Genomic DNA, 18,996 nt, shown 5'->3' on the forward strand with positions numbered 1-18,996 from the left:
AGAGCATGTGCGTGAGTGTGTGAATGTGCTTTAATGGATTTTTTTCCTCCTTTAAATGCATTGCTGCAAAACCTAAAGGTTGATTTTTTATTTATTTTTATTCACAATTAGCTCCGCCTACATAGAGTATTCACAGTGGGAACAATCTTTAAACATGAAAACTGCTGTTAACACAAAGAAGTAAAACTTAACGCTGTTTTGTTCAACACTCGTGACACACTAACAAGGAAGTGCGCGTGTGATTTCCATAATTATTTGTGTTAAACGTGTCATCCAGTCATGGAGCCGCGAGTCAATCTGGTCAAGTTGGTTGGTGAGGAGCAGCAACGAACCCCAAAAAAAACAAAACGGTGGTCGTGGTGGATCACACGACGTTGGCCTTCCAGGTCAAGTAGGAGTTCCAGGCCACGGCTACTATCTGGACCACAGCCAACCTGAGAGCGTCACAAAGTTCTTCAAATTCCAAACATTCGACCGAGGCAAAAAATAATAATATAATTTTTTTTATCCGAGAGGAGATTAAGGGCAAAGTGCAGCAAAGCGGAGACGAGAGTTTAAGAGAAGAGCTTCGAGAAAAGAAACACTATTATGTGAGACACATTTTATCCATGAGGAGAATGAGGGCAAAGTGGAGGCATATGGACTATAATACGAGAGCTGTGGCTCAGCTAATTATTCCGTGTGTGTTTATTTGTGGGAGTTACTGAACTATAAAACGGTAACATCCCGAGCTAACGCACAGCATCGGGGTAAGCTAACATTGTGTGAATTAATTTTTGTGAGACAATTTTACCCATTGGGAGACTGAGGGCATACACTGGACACTGTGGACTCAGTAATAATACCGCAGCGTCCAGAGCTGAGGCAACAGTATCAGCTAATGTTAGTGTATGTGTTTACTTGCGGCAAGCAAATTTTATCCAACAGGAAAATGACGGCAAAGTGGAGACTGTGGAGTATTTTACGGTACCGCGACATCCAGAGCTAGCATACAACAATGGGGCTGACTTACATGGGAATGTGCATATTTCCAAAAGGGATGGAGATAAAGGGCAAAATGCAGCAATGTGAAGACTGTGGACTGTAATGCCAAAGTGTCGAGAGCTAACGCACAACATCAATACCATTTTGATGTGTGTTTATTCATGTGAGACGATTCTTATCCGTTTGGAGACTAAGGGCAAAGGTCAGCAAAATGGAGAATGTGGAGTATGATACCGACCTGTGGTGCAGTGGGATGAAGTAGAAGTTGGCGATCTGCACGGGTGGCCAGAGCTGACACACAAAACACAACTAATTAGACCTGAACAACAACATTGACTTTTACACAAATGAAATAAAATGAACCAAAACGTACGTAATAATTGGAGATAAGCGCGTCTGTGTAGTCCTGTGAAGACATCACAATAACAATATTAACAATCACACGCACGCACACTCGTGCAGTTGAAGGTCACAGCGTGTGCAACAGAAAATGGAAAGTTGGGCATGCAAGACTTTGCTATCAGAGTAAAACATGTTTCTAATTATCAGATGACGCACTTTTCATTTGGATTGTTTTCACGCGTCAGTGCCGACGTCGACATGATTTGCCAACGTGAACAATGTTACAACCAGGCGGTGAGATGTTGCGTTCAAGGACACGGCTTCGCAAAAGTATTTGGACCACACTAGAGAGGTTAAACATTAAGAACTGCAGTAACCGAGTGAGAATTATTATTTTATATGTGTGTGTTGTTACAGTCTGCTTGCAGTGGGTCCAAGTGGGTGCAGTGAACCACCACCAGATGGAGCTGTTGTGGAGAAAAAAAAAAGAAGGAAGGATCTGCTAATAATGTGAAAGTTACCGCCTCGTACGGGACTGGAGTGGAACAGGTTACATTTTTTAGTTACCGCCTCATTTACAGCCAGTCAACTCCACACTGATTCGCTGACGCCCACGTCACTCACCAGGCAGGCCCCGCCTCTTAAAGGCACACACAATTGTTAAATAATGCAAAATCTATTTTTAGCCGAGCTCAATTCATTAATACTGTGGTAAAAAAAAGCTTGACATATGTAGCGGTTGACGATCATATTGCAATGTGCATCACCGCCACCTATTGGACTGGGGTGGAACATATCGTGAGTTTTCTGATGAAAATCTCATCAGAGGACATTTTCCAAGTCAAACGTCAGCAAAAGTGCGTGTAATTCCAACAGTGTGTGCGCATGTTTGATCAGCATCCTCTTTGTCATTTGTTTTGTGTCCCGCGTGACATCACCAGTCACATGTCCCGCCTCCCAGCGTCAATAATTGAGCAGGGCAGTGTTTGTACGGCGAGTGCACAAACACGCACACAGAGACACACACACACATTTTGTGTGAGCCAACACTTCTGCTTTGGCTGCAATGGTGCGGTTACTTTTGGGGTTATTTTGGGGTGGGTGGCAAGATTACAAAGACCAAGTGTGACATGTGGAGAGATAATAAAAAGTTTGATGATGAAAAGGAGCTCAGCATGTTCTGCTGTTGCGGAACAGACAAGATGTCGACAACACATTTTTGTCAATAAGCCACAATGTGTTCTCAAGTATTGTTTTTTGTTTTTTTTGTAGCAAATGGGACAGCACGGTGAGATAGTGGTTAGCACGTGTGCCTCACAGTTGAGGGGTTCTGGGGTCGAACCTTCTGCGAGGAGTTTTGTTTTTCCTGTGCTTGTGTAGGTTTTTCCTCTCATGTCAAAAACATGTTCGCTACACGGAAGTACATTGCAAGGAGGTAATAAAAGAGAAATCATATTTTTTACCCGGCGCAGCTTAGCGACGTTCTGCTCCACGCTCAGCCCGTTCAGAACTCCCGACAGCGCCAGGAAGGCACCCAAAAAACATGGAGCGAAGCACAACTGGACACAAAAGACAGAAATAATTATTTATTAAATGCTGGAATGTTTTAATGATATATATTTTGTAATTGAGTGTTATGAGAACTTCTGACCTGATCAATTAGCATCTTCTTCATGGCCGCACTCTTACTTCCTCCGACCACTAGGCGGTCCAGAACCTTGTACCAGCTGCCGACGACTGGGCCCTTTGAACAGTAAGTCACTGGATAAAATCTCAACAACTATGCTAATCAAATTTTATAAAGTCAACTAGTTTACATAAAAATCCCTACATAGTAGTGATAAGGGAATATGAAATTATTTAGTCATTGACCTCATTTTCATAATGCATTACAAAATGGCCGACTCACTATAAGGGAGTAATTCCCAACACGTGAAGGGATTCACCCTAACCCTAACCAAAGGAGGGGGCGGGGTTTTGGACCCTCACCACAAAGAAGAATCCAATGCTCATCATCTTGGCGGTGCGGCGCACGTCGTGTTGAGCGAGTCCACGTCGCTCGATCACCTGCTGCGAGATGACGTCGCCGACGCCCACCAGAGAGCCTGCAAAAACGCACACCGGCTGTTACGCTTACAACAAAACACCACACGTGAAGTAACATTCAAATATTTGACGGCCGTTTGTATCGGAGAAATACATGATCATGCCTGCTGTTCGTCCTGCCTCACCCATTTTGGTCTGTTTTACTGCCGCTTCTCCTCTCTTTTACCACTAAAATATTGCTGCTGGAGAATCTATGGAATCCATCTTTATTATTGGTTTAGATATCTTAATGTCATGAAATCATAGTTTTTTTTGCCCTAATTTGACTTTTTGAAAAAAAAAATTGAAATGTAATTGTAGCCGCTTTTGGAAATCTGATCTGAATTGAATCCTATTCCATGATTCTATACTACCTCATTCGCCATTAGCCCAACGGCATAATTGCCTAAACCATTTTTTAACATCTGAAACCAAGAAGACGAAAAAAAAAAAAGCTCTAAAAAAAATAAAAAATAAATAAAAACAACAAAATCAACAGTCGATTTGAATCACAGGTGGAATATACAATGGCGCCATCACGTGGTCAAATGGTGTACTGCAGTAGGACTGTCTTATTACCAATAAAAAAAAACTCAGCACATTTCTGGAAAAAATAGTAATTATGAATCTCATTACTTAAAAGATTAAATAAACATATAGATCATAAAAAATAATAGGACACCTCGAGGGGGTGAAAAGTCAGGAAAATTTGGTATTTTTTGCAAGCCAAGCCAGAGGTTAGAAATTGGAGCTTCAAACCTGGGTTTTAAACAAAAGTTAGGGTTTAAGAACAGGCTTCCAAGACAAAGTTTTGGTTTAATGTTTGCTTCAAGCCAGGGTAAGTTTGAAGTGTGTGTGTATTAATTTTTTTTCATTTTAGAAAGGACTTAAATGAAGACTTTCTCCAAAGTGGAGTTCACATGAGAGAATTGTTGCAGTTACTTTGTATTGTTTAACTGATTAGGACGTGTAACAATACTTTTGTCCTTGGAGAATGTTAATCTGTGGTGCAGCATGATTGTGTAAAATTAAATATGCTTGCATGTGTGTTACGTTCAAAGTTCTTTGCCTTTGTTGACTCTGCAAAGTTCACTCGTGTCATTAAAGACACTCATTTTTTAACCAAGCACACAAAAAATTAGGTTGAGGTGAAAGTCAAGGTAAGTATGTCGTTTTGTGTTTGTGTGTGATGCACTGCTCTCACCGGCGGTCACAATCTGCACCGTCCAGGGGCTTCTTGCAATCAGGGCTTGGTAGGCCCGCCACAGGCCCGCCATCCTCACTGCCAAACAAAACAACAGACAAAACAATTGCCATCAAATGGGTGCTTCAGGAAGAAGTGAGCCTGAAAAATAATGCAGTTTACGGTATAATCTTCCTAAACTTAAAACATGATGTATAAGCTATGCACACACACACTTAATATATTTAAAGTAATGGTTCAAATGTTGATCTTAAAATACATTTCAGCAGTCATGGAATAAGTGTTATAACGCTACAAAGAAACTCAACGTGACTCCACTCATTCTGCAAATACGTGACGTTACGTCGGTCATTCAATTAACTTGTTAGACTAGAGGTTAAAAGCATCCATCACATTATCAGCAAAAGTACTGCAAATATAGTGCTAAAACAAACCTTGATGACCACAACATTGTTTGAACAGAATCATAACACCGAATTACAGAGCGCTAACTAAAATAAAGAATAAATATATAGTATTCCCGTGACAAATCATAGTGTTTGCAAAAACAATGCATGGACTTTAATGTTGAGGTTTCTGACATGTCGGCGTCACGTGCTGCTCCCGGTAAACTGGAACGTCACCTAGCTAGACGAGTACGTAAAATGCGGTAATTTTATAAAATGTTGCAAGAAGCCAAGTTTGTTTCGGTATTCTCTCTAAATGATCACAAAATAACGACTGTGCTGAATAAACGTCATTCTAAAAGTAGTTAAATTGTATACTTACCTCTCTGATAAGCCTCGCTCCTGGAGGCTGATGATGCGTTCAAGTGCCTTCACCGGTGTAAGTCCTTCCTAACCCACATGTAAAGTGGCAAACACATGATGTAAGTTTAACACTTTAATTAGTTGTAAAATGTAATTCAAAGCTACAATAAATGAAACAAAAAGTAGTAAGCACATCATTCCGATAACGATAGCAACGTTATATTAGCTGTAAATGTAGCCCCGTAGAATTCAAACACGTCACAGTTGAAATTAATAGCCAACACTTATCGAAATAGTGAACATAAGCGTTAAAGTATAAACGTGCCCCTACTACCTTTTAACACGGGTAGACTTTTAAACGCACTTGCGTAATTATTTTTCTACAGCCATTGAAGGCCACACGCGAATGCATCTGTCGTCACTTCCGCTTTATTAGAAAAGCTCACTAAGTGTTTCGCCCCCTGGTGGACAATATCGCACATTTCAGACAGTAAAAATAACCGGTATTGTAAACCAAATTTAATTTTCAATTTAATTGTGAGCACGCGGTAAAGTTGAAAGGAAAAACAAAACAAAAAATATAAACAACAAAAAGTTTATTGAACTAACAATTCAAGAGGTGTGAATTCCCTTAAAGTACGTTCTGGTCCAGTGGAGCAGAGCAGATGAAATACAGCTTCTCAAATATTAATGCCATCATATAAAATGTAACATTCGTTGAGCTATATGGGCTGCAAAGTCAGTAATTCAATTATAAAATAAATTAAAACATTCAAAATGGCAGCAAATGTGGTCACAACCAGTTGCTGTTCCAAATACTTGACATTTTGTTTTGAAACCAGAAAATAGAAAATAAATATTCAATTAAAATTAACAACGGCAAAATTAACACAACCGACTGTCATTTTATAACTAAAGGTTTAGAGCTTGGCTCATTAAAAAAATGCTGTAAATTACACAAATATAATGAAAGACACAATAAAATGAACATGGCACGTTAATAGTAAACAAACAGAAATCGTTCTGTAATTTAAGTACAGAGAATTGTTACAATCCTTTGAGGAAGTTGTCACAGTGTCAATTGCTCCTTAAAGTACAACAAATAAGGCCGTGGTAAACATTGAAAGGACAAAAACTTGGGTCACATTACTGAACATAGTTACCAAAAACTAAAGAACCATGTGTTTGAAACAACACAGGAGTCGTATAGGCTGGTCTACTACTGCTATGTTGTCGTCAGAGATGCTAACTCTAATCATAAGATAATGCGGAATCCATGTGGTTTTAGTTGAAAGACTCTTGATAATGTAAATGCTATGTGGGACAGATTAAAAAAAACAAAAAAAAGTGAGCCGCCTTCTCTGATGTCATGTAGCTAAAGATGAAGCAGCCTAATGTACATTTAACACTAGAACTAAAATAAAGCACATGAATACATAACGTGTAACATGAAAAAAAATCGAAATTTAGTATTTATTGGCACGTGAGTGTTTGTCTTGTGGACCTGAGAGGCTCGGTGATATTTTGCTTTCAGGCCCAGTCACAAGTCCATCCCGTCGTCACTTTCGCACCAATCTGAAGGGGCGTCGGTGCCGAAGTAGCGATCGCCAAAATTACCTTTGAGACAATGTTAAAAGGGGGCATATTACATAAAAAGTAACTTTTTAATATATTGTATTCCTTTTCTGGTCATAAAACCACAATTACATTTTCTAATAAGCTGCAATGCAAAGTGTGACAAACGTGTGCTGTAATTCTTTATCCTTTGTGTATTTTGACATTGTCAAAGAGCTTTTCCTGACAACACTTTAAAATTGTGTAAATAAAGCAAACTTCTTCTTTAAAATGCTTTTTTTTTTCTCTCCTCTTACCGATGCCGGGGATGATGTGGAACTGGTGGTTGACCTCCTTGTCTACGGCAGTGGTGATGATGCGCACTTTGGGGAAAGCGTAGGCCACCGAGTGGACGCCCATTTCCGCCATAAGCAGCGAAAGCAAGAAAATGTTGTCCTCCGCCACGTCATGGTCCTTTCGACATCAACGTAAGCGTCAAAAATAGAATACGCAAAATATTTCACAACATTCAAGCTAGTTAGTGACATTGCTTGATTTTTTTCCCCCACACGACTTGAACTTCAGTCCCTACCAAATCCTCCTTTAGGTTTCTCCTGAGAGGCGCAGGTGCTTCCCCCTGCAGGCCCGGAGTTTGAATGACAATCAGCATACTCACCAACAGAACCCTAATGGCCATGAGAGCAGCGGCGCCGGTGGACACGGTGCTGTCCATCAGGATGACAAAGTCCTCACTGATGTCTTTGGGTAGTCGCAGGTAGTGCAGCTACACTCACAACATATATAAATTATGATTTAAGATCTGATTCGAATGGGGATAATGTTGCAACAGAATTGATCGTGGCGGTTTAAGAGGCGGCATACCTCAGGTTCACCTGTGTCGTGGTTGGTCTGGATGAGGATTTTCCCCAGTCGGATGTCTTTGCACACAGCCATGAGTGCCTGTTCCATGGTCTCTCCTGCCCTTAAGATGGACACGCCTGTAATCTACAACAACAACACAACTCAACAAAATATTTTTTTAATATAACAAATCTTACAGGAGTACAGATTTACCCCATGTCATTTCGGCTCCATAAAAAAAAAAAAAAAAGACCCAAAATGTATGGTGGTGGGCAGCAGCTAATTTGTATGCAGCTGTGAATGCGTGTTTATTGATATGTGCTCTGCTATTGGCTGGTGGCTGATCCACTGTTTGTGTATAAGTGGCCAAATATTGGCGTGAGCATGCCATTCATTGCTTTTCTGTTTGCCTGTCTAGTCGCTTGTCTGTCTTTCCCAATTATAATTTTTTCCTTTACAGTATATGCATGAAGAAGGCTTTCATTTGTGGCCCATGTCTTATGTCTTCAAATATGGTTACCAAATACTAATGTGATTGTATAGTTTAGTTCACTGAGACATGAGTCATTTTGTAGTAAGCAATTCATAAAGTTAGTTGAAGTCAAAAAGATACACTAAACAGTTAAAAGAAGTGTGAAACATCGAGACATAGATTTTGTACTGCCACTAGATTGCATTAGTGTTTCATGTTGGACATTACTGAAATAAACAGTACATTTTTCTTTCTAAATTCAGAGAAAATTATATTTGGAACAGGAAGCAACTTGTGGACTCCAGGCCATTTAGTTCATTGTAAATTACAACTAGTCATCAGTCCCAGCAAATAAATATATTTATATCATATTTATTATTGCTAAATTGTGTTATAGTGATGCATTTTTTACATCAATTGTATTTAAAATTTTAATGCTGCCGGACATCCTATTTAATGTTTTTAAATGCCATTTAAAGGCCTTAGCTCCAGCACAATCCATTTAATGACTTTGAATGCTTTTTTATTGCCCCGCGGAAACTCTGATAATGAAGAAAAGTGACTTACTCTGTTCCCGCTCAGCCTCCTGCCGTGGTAGACGCTACCCTGAGGCGTCTCTACAGATGCGGGCTGTAGACAAAAAGAAGTCGGGGTTATCCCGGCTGCTCAACACATAAATGAAGACGCTTAGGAAAACAAACACACCTGGAGGGGCAAGAAAGAGAGGGCGTGCTCTATCAGGAGCCTCATTAATCTTTTGGAGTAGAAGACAAACTCGTCACGGTTGGTCTCCTTGTTCCTAATAAAGAGACGAGAGGAGGTGTAGTAAAAATGACAAAATGTGATCATTAAATCTTTGTCTTACCTGATGATGGTGTGCATGCCGCGCACCTGCGGCGAGCTCTTCAGGACGCTTAGGGTGTCGGGTAGAGGCTCACCTTGGTGAGCCGACGCCAGAGCAGACCTGAAAATGACAGCCATTTGATTGAGCTCTACAAACAAGTTGGTCATTAGCAGCTGATTGACTGAGCTATTCAGAAGTAAATCAATGTAATGTCAATTAAATGTTCAGTAAAAAAATATATATATATTTTTTTAAATTGGCTTTAAAAGAATGGTAGTAAAAAGATGGGCTGCGGGCCACATATTAGTTTGTCCATCTTTTTTTTTTATAAATGTTTTTTGTATATAATAGTTATATTTTTTGTTAAATAATTACATTAATTAATAATTATGCAATTATTTAATAACAAATTAATTCATTCAAGTATTCATTTAGCAGTTTGTCCATAAAAAACTAAAACTAAAATAAAGACAATTTTTTTTGTATTCCTTTATTTGATTGTTATTAGGTATACAATGTGTTGATTAATTGCAAATAATATACTTTTCATTTATGTTACATAATTACAATAATTAATAATTATGTAATTATTTATTTTTATTTAAATATTATTTATTTAATAATTCATTCAAATTCTAATGAATACAATTTTGCAAAATGATAATGAAAAATTAAAAATTTATTTTAATGCAATCCTGTAAGACTGCCCATTACCAAAAGCATGCCATGGACAAAAATGTCTATCTATTTATTACTTGTTATTTTAAAAGTAATAATAATTGATTTCACTCATGAGCAACATTCTGGACATAAAAACAAGCAATTACAAACAGATGTTCAAATGAGTCAACAGTCCGGAATAAGTGTGTTTTCCCTCTAGATTTGACAAGGTTAGTGATTTGGTATTATGGGAGGTCAATGTGAGTTCCAATATGGCGAGCTTCATCGCAGCAAAAATGAACACAGAAACACAGAAAACTGCACACTGTTGTCGGGGTGGAAAGCAAGGGTGTGGAAATGCACAGCAAACGAGGTCAGAGTGCAACAAGGTGCCTCACATATCCCAGCGCAGCTTCAATGGTGTGACAGGAAGTGATGATACGCGTTGGAGAGGACAGAAAAAGAGGGAGGCGAATGAGCGAGTAACTCAAACAGCCAACGGCATCACAGCTGTGACACTTTCTCGGAGGTGAATTGTTTAGGAGGTGGCGACCACACTTCAAGATCACTTAAAAGTCACACTGCTCATTTGCACTTCAAATTAAAAGCCTTTTGAGATGTGTTTTTTTTTTAGGCTAAATGTAGATTTTTAGATTGAGAGGATGCATTCAATAAAAAAAAAAAGGATTTTGCATTAATGTTGAAAAAAAATCATTTTGAAATAAAATCTTAGCTGCAAAGTCTGACATTGGGTTTCAGTGATGAGCTGAGTTTGGGTTTGAAAGTCTGTTTTAAATTTGCAAGGAAATGAAATGAGTTGGTGTCAGCTGTCATCTTAAAAGTTTTAGTTTGAGTGGAAAGCAGTAGTAAAAAGTCATAAAAAGTAGTAGTACCTCACTGTGATCTCACGCTGGGATGGTCACAATATTCAGCCGGGTAGGGTGGGAGGGCCATGCACATACGAGGACACACACAAAAGTGGTAAAATAAGTCACCTGCGGACTATTTAATTGATACACGAAGATTAGGGGACGTGGGGGGGGAGGGGTGACTCGCTATTCTTTAATCAGGCCACCAAGCATTTACATAATCAAGCGTCCTGTAATATTTGTTGCAGTGATAAAAATGTATGTAAATAACACGACATCATTGGAAAATAAATCTGATATATTCCCTTAAAAAGGAACTTAATGGTGTAAACATGTTTTTCTACACAACCAGGTCAGAATGACCTCTACTGTGAGTTCAAATGTGTTCATTCTACCATATGTTCCCCTCTTTTGGGGTTACTAACCCGAAATCAAACTCATGTTTCATTTCTTCCAACAGCAGACTGGTGGCCAAATGTACCAATACTGTTTGCGTAAAATATTTGGCATTACCTTCTCCAACTGACTGTGAACATGCTGAACAATCAAATCCAGCGCCACAAAGTTGTCACCACCTGTGGCCAGACAAAGAGCATCTCATCCCAGCGTCATTTTTTATTTTTTTTTTAAACGTGGCTCGATACCCTCAAGTGGAGTTAAGCGGACCTCGGGGCACCACGATGTCGGCGAGCTGCACGGTGGGCTCGATGTACTGCTCGAAAGACGGCTTGACGAACTTGTTGTACTGCTTGATGACGCCGCCGATGTCCCGCCCGCGCTGCGACACGTCCCGCTTCAACCGGCGTGTCAGCCGGATGTCCGAGTCGGTGTCCACAAACACCTTCATGTCCAGCAGCTGGCCGACAAAATACGATTTGTAAATATCTTCACTTTCAATAAATCAATTACAGACATTTTTCTTTCAGGAAGCGCCCAAGATAATAAAAGCATTTTTTTTTTGGGTCATACAGCCTCACCTTGCCAATAGAAAAACAATTTCATGCAATTTAAGTAAGAACAAAAAAACAGATTGAAATGTCACAGATTGCTATACGGTCAGTACAAAATAGTCTAATCATGCAGAAGTAATAGAGTCTACTTTTGTCTCTTTAAAAAGTGATCCTGCCACTGAGCTTCAAGCCACTCAGCAAAAAATAAAATAAAAAATAAAAATCAATGGAGCCGAATGAATTCTGACGACGATGACGGGGTACAAAACTGACAAAAATGAGGCATTGCCGGACGGCCAGATGAAAAGGAACTATTGTGCGATTTACACAAGAGTGTCCCAGGAGTGTGCGCGTATATCGCACAATGACGCGAGGGGGTTGTCACGTGCTGTAAATCTAAACATGCCACCTGCCACAAGATGGCGCTCGTGAGGAGCGGGCTGCTTACGAACAGTTGGCGTGCGGCTTAAGTTCAAACATCAACGCAAGCTAAGCTAACCTCAGAATATTTACATTTGCGGCTATTTAGACCAACTAGCACGGTGAACTACTACATTTTAGCACGAGCGCCTTATATTTCCAATTGAAAAAATATCAATGACGTTATTGATTAATGGATGTCAATTACAACCCCTTGCGACCAATCATCTGGAATAGACTTCAGAAATTGAAAGGATCTCATGGGACCATGCAAGCATACCTAATGAAGTGGTCCGCCACGAGCATACACGCTATCTATCACCAGTGCGCCTCATTAGCATATCATTCCATTCCCATCCTTGCGACGAGTAAGCACGGAGGTCCCACTAAACACCATTCATCACCACCCGGACATGGGTCGGTATTAACTGTGATGGAAGGGGGGGGGGGGGTCCCATGGGAGACTGCAGGCCTTATCGCCACGGTCCAGCTCACAAAACACACACACACAGGCAACGCGTGGTGTGGCAGGACACACTGCTATAAAAGAAGGTAGCTTTCACAAATAACAAAAACAACAACAAAAAAACAACCTTTAGCAGTTCCTTGTTGGCGAAGGCCAGGATGCCCTCAAAGATGACAACATTGGCCCCGTACACGGTTTTCTGTAAAAAAAAAAAAATCAGTAGTAAGGCTCAATATTTCATGAAACATTAAAAGCGGAACGCGAGAAAGTCACAGATTTGTTTGCGTTATTGTAATCTAATTTATGATTTACGTTTGTTTCGTAGAATTTTGCAAAATGTCGTAGTAAGTGCTTAAAAAGACTGATTTTTATTTTTATTTTAATTGTGCATGAAAACGTATTTCGTAAGATCCGCCATGTTTTTGTATGAGTCATCACATTGCTGCAAAAGCTATACAATGCTGCTACCTGCTGTGTTTTTCTTTTGTTTTTTCCCCAGCTCAAAGATTAAACCAAAAGTAGATCTGTGCAATGAATCGAAATTCAATTACAATTTCAATTATTACACTTCACAATTACAAAATTGGCATAATCATGAACAAAAATAAAAGATTATTAATACTAATTTTGAGTTGTATATATTTGTACATTTTTTTATTTTAAAATAATTTAATTAATCATGTTTGGTCCAAAAGAAACTTTTATAGTTATAGTGTTTCAAAGAAATGTATTTGTCCTACTATTTTTTACATTTAAACCAAAAAACAAATTATCATCCTAATGATTTCAATTATTATAACAATTGTGATTAATATTTTCTTCATAATCAAGCAGCCCTAACCAGAGGTACACAAGAACAAGACTTTCCTCCGTCCATTGCAAAAAAAAAAAAAAAACCTTGACGAGGGGGAAAATATGTCATGATTTGACTTGATGAGTTTTCTGATCTGTGGGAATGAAAGAATTAAATCATAATTACAATATTGAGGGAAAAAACTAATCCATTTCAAGATTTATTTTATCTTTAAAAATCATTCAACCCGACACCTATTTTATCAAATTCTGCTAACATGACTATAAAGCATACTGTAGCTTCAAAAAGAAAATGGAGGCGAGGGCGCACCATCGTCAGTAGGCAGCTTCTCCATCAGTGTCGCGTGGAAGTCGATAAAGCTGACCAACGACGCACAGCCGAGCCGAGACAAAGCGGCCGGCGCTTCATGTGAATTGTAAAGAAACCCATGAGTGTTTATCGACCGCTTCATTTAGTGAGAGTGTGTGTGCGTGCACGCGCCCCCTCCTCACACCTGATTTAGTGCGTACTCAACATGTTCAAGTGCGACCGTCCGAACCTCACTGAAGTTTCTGATGGACCACGGGAAGACGACGAAGGAGAAAAAGAAGGCGTGCGGCACCCGTGAGGGGAGCGATGGGGGTCGTTTCAGGCTTTTAATTACCAGCAGCCGGTGCAAAGCGCCCGTAAAAGGATTTGTGAGTGTGGACAGGCCATTTCCCATGAGGCTTTGTGCCTTTCAGCCATGAAATTACATCACCAAGAAATAGAGAACAGTTGTCGCTGCCGGATTGATTCCTGAATGCGTGCACGCGTGTGAGAAGGGCATTGCGCTAACGCTGTGATAATTAGCACATTAGCGTGCACAGTTGGCACATTAATGGAAGAAAACATGTTGGTGGCCTTTTAGTTATGTACACAAGGCACGCTGGGAAGTAATGATGATAATGCTATCTTACAATTTACTATTATATAAAAACGTACATTATTGTTTTTGTACATACAGTTCAGTCAGTCTGAATGTAAAAGTGTAGATGGAAAAATTCACTCTAACTAGCACAATAATTTGCACTCTATAATGCTTCTTCTGTTCTTTTCCATCTCACCAACACGATGCAAAAGATCTGCTGAAATGGAATGTTTTGCCATTAAATGTCAAAAAGCTAACATTTTAATGAAAAATGACAAAAATAAATATTCACCAAAAAAAAGATGATTTTGACAAAGAACTTCCGCAAAAATATTTTTTACAAAAATAGACAATAAAATAGCAATGACAAAAAAAAAAGATGAATTAAATGAAAGTATAAAATCCTGATTGAAGGAAAATCCAAAAACTGGCATTTTTGAGGGGGAAAAAACATTGATGCAAAATTACAAAAATTAAACAGAAAAATTCAATACATGACGAAATCGACTTTTTTTTTAAACCCAAAAAGCAAAAAAACAAAACAAAAAAAACAACAAATTAAAAATAATAACAATTTAAAAAAAGACAATTTTAAGGGGGGGGAATTGAAGATTTTGCTGGAAAAAAAGGAGAAATTTCACACACAAAAAAACTGACCAGAAAAATTACGACAGTCAGAAAAAATTAAAAACATTTCTGATGAAAAATCACCACACTGACAAATAATATTTTTGGTGGAAAAATACCAAAAATGTAAAGATTTGATGAAAATTGCAAAAATAAATAAATAAATATTGGGATAGTTTGGAAAAATTTTAACACTTCTATGAAAACAGTCACTATTGCTATGTACTGGAATCACTTCTTACTTATGTTTAAATTTCTGTGGCCAATGTTTTATTGTGAAAAGCCACACACGCGTGAGTGATACGTACCCATTCTTTGCGTCTGCAGTGAGACGTGAAGTCATACATGGGGACTTTGATCCTTTTTCCTTTCTTTAGCTTTCGCAGGACGTTGACCAGCAGCTCAAAATCAAAGGCATCGGGGTGGTCGAAATTATACTCATTCTTGGCTGCCAGTTCCTGCTCTTCTTTGTTCAGTACCTTGTCAAACACACAAACAACAACAATTTGGGGTTAACCAGAGGCAGTACTTCACCCAATTGAGTTGTACAGATTATAGGTCACATTAATGGTGGAAAGTTTTGAAATTACTTGTCTTGGTTTCATTCCTTATGTCACAATAAAATGGCATTCGAAAAAGAGTGTGTAGACTTTTTCACATTGCCACCTGTTTTGTACCTTGTAGAAGGAATCCATAGAAAGCAGAACCACCCAGGGAACATCTAGAGCCTCAATGATCTTATTGGCCACTGTTGTTTTCCCAGAAGCACTTCCTCCGCACAGACCTAAGGGAAAAAAACACATTGACTTGGAGACTCTTAACCACATTCGGGAAGTTTCTTAACTCATTTACTCCCCAAAACGTATAAATATGTTGTATTTTAAATGTTTTAAGTGCCCTAAAGACGTATTTACACATTTTATATGTTTTTTTTTTATGCAAGAGCATACAGAAAGCTTTGCTGCAGCCTCTCTCAACTACAAAGAATGGTTGAAGTCATTCCATAACCGGCCAGCAGGTGGCAGCAGAGCAAAAGAGATGAACCAGGGCCATGTTGAAATTTTTTTATTTTACTCACATTTCTAAATAAATTTGTGACTGGGAGTGAATGAGTTAAGGACTTAAATTGAAACTGATTAGATACATTCCCACCTAAAATAGGATGATTAAATTCATGGCCATCTAACTACTCTACGCCACTGACTGAAGTGTTTTATGAATATGAAAAAAATGCAAAGAGGTCATACAAATAACACTAAATCCTAAATTACTATACTGGCAATTTTAACCATAAAAAAATTGTAATGTAATAATGTGTATTTTAATTTTATTTTTCAGAGTATTAATGAAAAGAAATTAGGGCGCTGTGGGTGGTTTTACTCACTAATGCACACTGTAAAACAGTCCCAGCAGCTGAGAAACGAACCGTAAACGTGTGTGTGTGTGTGTGTGTGTGTGTGTGTGTGTGTGTGTGTGTGTGTGTGAGAGATTAAACATATGGACGCATCTTGAGGCGGAAAACCCAAGGAGGCACAGGAGAACGTTATTTTATATACCAGATGTAAAGTCCCTTTCACACAGCACATAGCATAGCCATGGCAGCAGCTGGTGCTTGACACGTTGCCAATATAAAAACACTAACACCAAAAAAAAAAAAAAAAAAAGCCTGTAAAGTAGACAATTTGATGACGATGATATCTGTTCCTAATATTTTTGCATAACAATCTTGAATCACGATTTTCTCACCGATGACGAAGGCCTCCTTAAAGGTGGTCCCGGTGACGTTATACCAGGGGGGCCTGCCAGCTGTGTAGATGGTCCTCTTGCTAGTCCTCAGCAGCGGGGGCTCCGTTTGGGACTGGCTGGTGGTACGTTTTTGGGGCGACAAGGACGGGGTCAGCGGGCAACAGCGAGGGATGCAGCTCCTGAGGCCGTCCAGGGAATCCTCGCCACTCCCGCTGATGTTTTAAAGCAAAACAAATTAGAAAGAAAAAAAAACTCATGCAAGCATTAATATTTGTTTTTTAATAATTTCTACTGAAATGCTGTGTATTGTGTGGAATTAATTGGACTGTTGATATGTAGAAGCTGAGCCTTAATGTAGAGATAAATTATTTTCTGTGCTTGCTGCCATCAGATATGCCCGATGTGCTCACAGCAACCCCACACTGTTCCTTTACAGGCATTTACGTCAATGGGGCAACTTCAGGATCCACAAAGCCTTTAATTTCATTTTTTTTTTTTACTTAGTTTTGCCCAAATTCAGTGTATGGATTAAGTCAAAAACAGATGATGATGATTAAAAACTTTGTGGGACCTGCAGCCGCTGTTCCTGTGGAAGCAGGACAGGAAGTCCGCTCACTCGGGGATCTCCCTCCCAAAAAACAAACAAAAAACAACCTCCACAGTGGGTTTGTTGTCGGTGCGCTTGAGGGGGAGGGCGGTGATATGGGGGTGCCGACCCTCCCCAGGAATACGCAACGATGCCCAGGAGACAGCTGACACGTAGGGTTGCAAGTCGCATGAGTAAGGCTGTCATCACATGGCAGAAGCTACGAGAAACCATCAAAAACATTTTTATAATAATCCTAAAATATTATTAAAAAAAAAAGAAAAAGGAAAACCTTCAATAAGCGGTTTCAGAGGAAAATGGGTGAATAAAATATGAAACGAATAAAAAGAAAACATACTGAAAAAAAATACGCGGGGGTCGACTGTAGAATGAACAATAACGAATACAATTTGTTGAAAAAGGACAACGGCATTAACGATTTTTATGAAAAATATCTCACAATAGCATATAAATGTGTGCGACGTCAACTCTCACATAAGTTTTTTAATACGTCACTCCTTTTGTGCGATGTTATCTGCTGCTAGCAAGAGAGAGCTAGCCACCGTCCAGCCAGCCACGTTAGCCTGCTAACACCCAACGCCTAGCCTGCAGTTTCCGCTCCATTTCGGCGTCACAACGCACTACACGTTTCCCACACGTCGCTTCTTTCTACCTGTCGGGGCTGGACATGCTTCTGTCGGGACCTTTCACGCCACCGGAGGGAGGAAACAGCTCGTCCGGTTCTGTCTCGCTCGACGTGGGGTTCATGTCTGCCCCGAACCGCGCGGAACACAAACATGGATGACGTCATGACGTAAAAGCACGTAAAAGCGGGAGCGTACTTCAAGTGTCGTGGGCATTTGGAATGGTTTGAAAAGATAGACAGGATTCTACTAGTTTGTTACTTTACATCCAACAATAATTTGTCTATTTATAAATTTATTTTTTTAACACGCCATGTATGACGTTTATGTGAACTTGACAAGAGAATGGGAGTTTTAATAGGTGGTCACTTTCGCGTATTAAAATGTACAAATAAAATGTACAAATCCCTCCAGTGGCCCTGAACGGACCATCCACAGACGCCTCCAATGTATGTCCACATGCAAATGTTATTGATGCAGCTCTGCTTCACATATATGTTGAATATATTGTCATACATAATACAAAAACACAACATTTGACATTTTACAGTGAAAAAAATAGGCGACTAGCTTAAAAATATACATAACACAAACATTCTTTAAAATATAATATACTAGAAATAAATATAAAAGACACATCTTCTGCCATAAACTACATAATAAACGGAGTTGACTTTTAATTAAAACTAAGCCAAAGATGTGCAGGTGGCAAAGAAAGAAAGAAAGAAAGAAAGAAAGAAAGAAAGAAAGAAAGAAAGAAAGAAATATTAGTGCAGATTATTGAAGGTGGACATTTGCATCAGTGTGTTAAGTAAAAATAACTTTGTGCTGTAAACAATAATTGGATGTTTTGTGTAGGCTACTAAAATAATTATAAATGAGCAAATTGTTTGTTTGTTTTATCAATGGGTGTAAAATGTATTTTGCGAAATTTGTTACATGTTACCACCCCCCCCCCCCCCCAAAAAAAAAACCCCACGTATATATTTATGTATATTGCACCTGTATTGCCAATAGAATGTCTGCTCGCGTGCTATTGGACGTGCTGAGCAGCACTGAGGCTTGACTGGACCTGTTTGTCGCGTCCGGAAACCCGCAGTGTGCACTGTGCTTGCCTATCCTTCCTACTGCTGCTTATGGCCAATTGCAGCCCAATTTATTTAAAAAAAATATATAATAAACTAGAAAAAATAAAAAAATAAATTAGTCCCTCACTCTTGGCGCGCGCCC

At 39.2% G+C, this 18,996-nt stretch overlaps 2 protein-coding genes across 4 annotated transcripts; both read right to left on the reverse strand.

The window, feature by feature from the left end:
• Positions 1-73: 73 nt before the first annotated feature.
• mpv17 (mitochondrial inner membrane protein MPV17) lies at positions 74-5,449 on the reverse strand. Of its 2 annotated transcripts, none has more exons than XM_086060802.1 (8): positions 5,384-5,449; positions 4,616-4,693; positions 3,316-3,431; positions 2,978-3,070; positions 2,790-2,885; positions 1,358-1,390; positions 1,223-1,275; positions 74-434 (listed from the first exon to the last, which is right to left on the reverse strand). In XM_086060802.1, exons 2-8 carry the CDS (start codon positions 4,686-4,688, stop codon positions 365-367), a joined length of 534 nt encoding a protein of 177 aa, XP_085916928.1. In that variant the 5' UTR covers positions 4,689-4,693; positions 5,384-5,449; the 3' UTR covers positions 74-364. The 2 variants fall into 2 exon arrangements, with proteins under 2 accessions (XP_085916928.1, XP_085916927.1); XM_086060801.1 differs by lacking the exon at positions 5,384-5,449 and adding an exon at positions 5,050-5,338.
• Positions 5,384-17,942, reverse strand: LOC147158763 (uridine-cytidine kinase-like 1). 2 transcript variants are annotated; one of them, XM_086060792.1, is made up of 16 exons: positions 17,796-17,942; positions 16,537-16,748; positions 15,468-15,574; positions 15,099-15,269; positions 12,588-12,659; positions 11,291-11,480; positions 11,138-11,199; positions 10,649-10,665; positions 9,117-9,215; positions 8,957-9,050; positions 8,819-8,881; positions 7,801-7,923; positions 7,595-7,702; positions 7,236-7,392; positions 6,869-6,981; positions 5,384-5,451 (listed from the first exon to the last, which is right to left on the reverse strand). In XM_086060792.1, exons 1-15 carry the CDS (start codon positions 17,888-17,890, stop codon positions 6,905-6,907), a joined length of 1,647 nt encoding a protein of 548 aa, XP_085916918.1. In that variant the 5' UTR covers positions 17,891-17,942; the 3' UTR covers positions 5,384-5,451; positions 6,869-6,904. The 2 variants fall into 2 exon arrangements, with proteins under 2 accessions (XP_085916918.1, XP_085916917.1); XM_086060791.1 differs by lacking the exon at positions 5,384-5,451 and having other exon boundaries at positions 5,944-6,981.
• Positions 17,943-18,996: the final 1,054 nt, after the last annotated feature.

The sequence above is a fragment of the Leptonotus elevatus genome, chromosome 18 (assembly GCF_054856555.1).
Source record: "Leptonotus elevatus isolate MCC_2025b chromosome 18, RoL_Lele_1.0, whole genome shotgun sequence".
Classification (NCBI taxonomy): domain Eukaryota; kingdom Metazoa; phylum Chordata; class Actinopteri; order Syngnathiformes; family Syngnathidae; genus Leptonotus; species Leptonotus elevatus.

Excerpts from the sequence above, each read along its gene's own strand:
- LOC147158763 (XM_086060792.1), bottom strand. The coding sequence starts at position 17,890 with ATGAACCCCACGTCGAGCGAGACAGAACCGGACGAGCTGTTTCCTCCC. Across the intron at positions 9,051-9,116 it reads GGCATGCACACCATCATCAG|GAACAAGGAGACCAACCGTG; the intron begins GTAAGACAAAGA and ends TCTCTTTATTAG. Across the intron at positions 7,393-7,594 it reads TGGCCATTAGGGTTCTGTTG|GACCATGACGTGGCGGAGGA; the intron begins GTGAGTATGCTG and ends TGATGTCGAAAG.
- mpv17 (XM_086060801.1), bottom strand. The coding sequence starts at position 5,083 with ATGATTCTGTTCAAACAATGTTGTGGTCATCAAG. Across the intron at positions 3,432-4,615 it reads GGTGCAGATTGTGACCGCCG|GCTCTCTGGTGGGCGTCGGC; the intron begins GTGAGAGCAGTG and ends GCGTTTTTGCAG. Across the intron at positions 3,071-3,315 it reads GCATTGGATTCTTCTTTGTG|GGCCCAGTCGTCGGCAGCTG; the intron begins GTGAGGGTCCAA and ends TACTGTTCAAAG.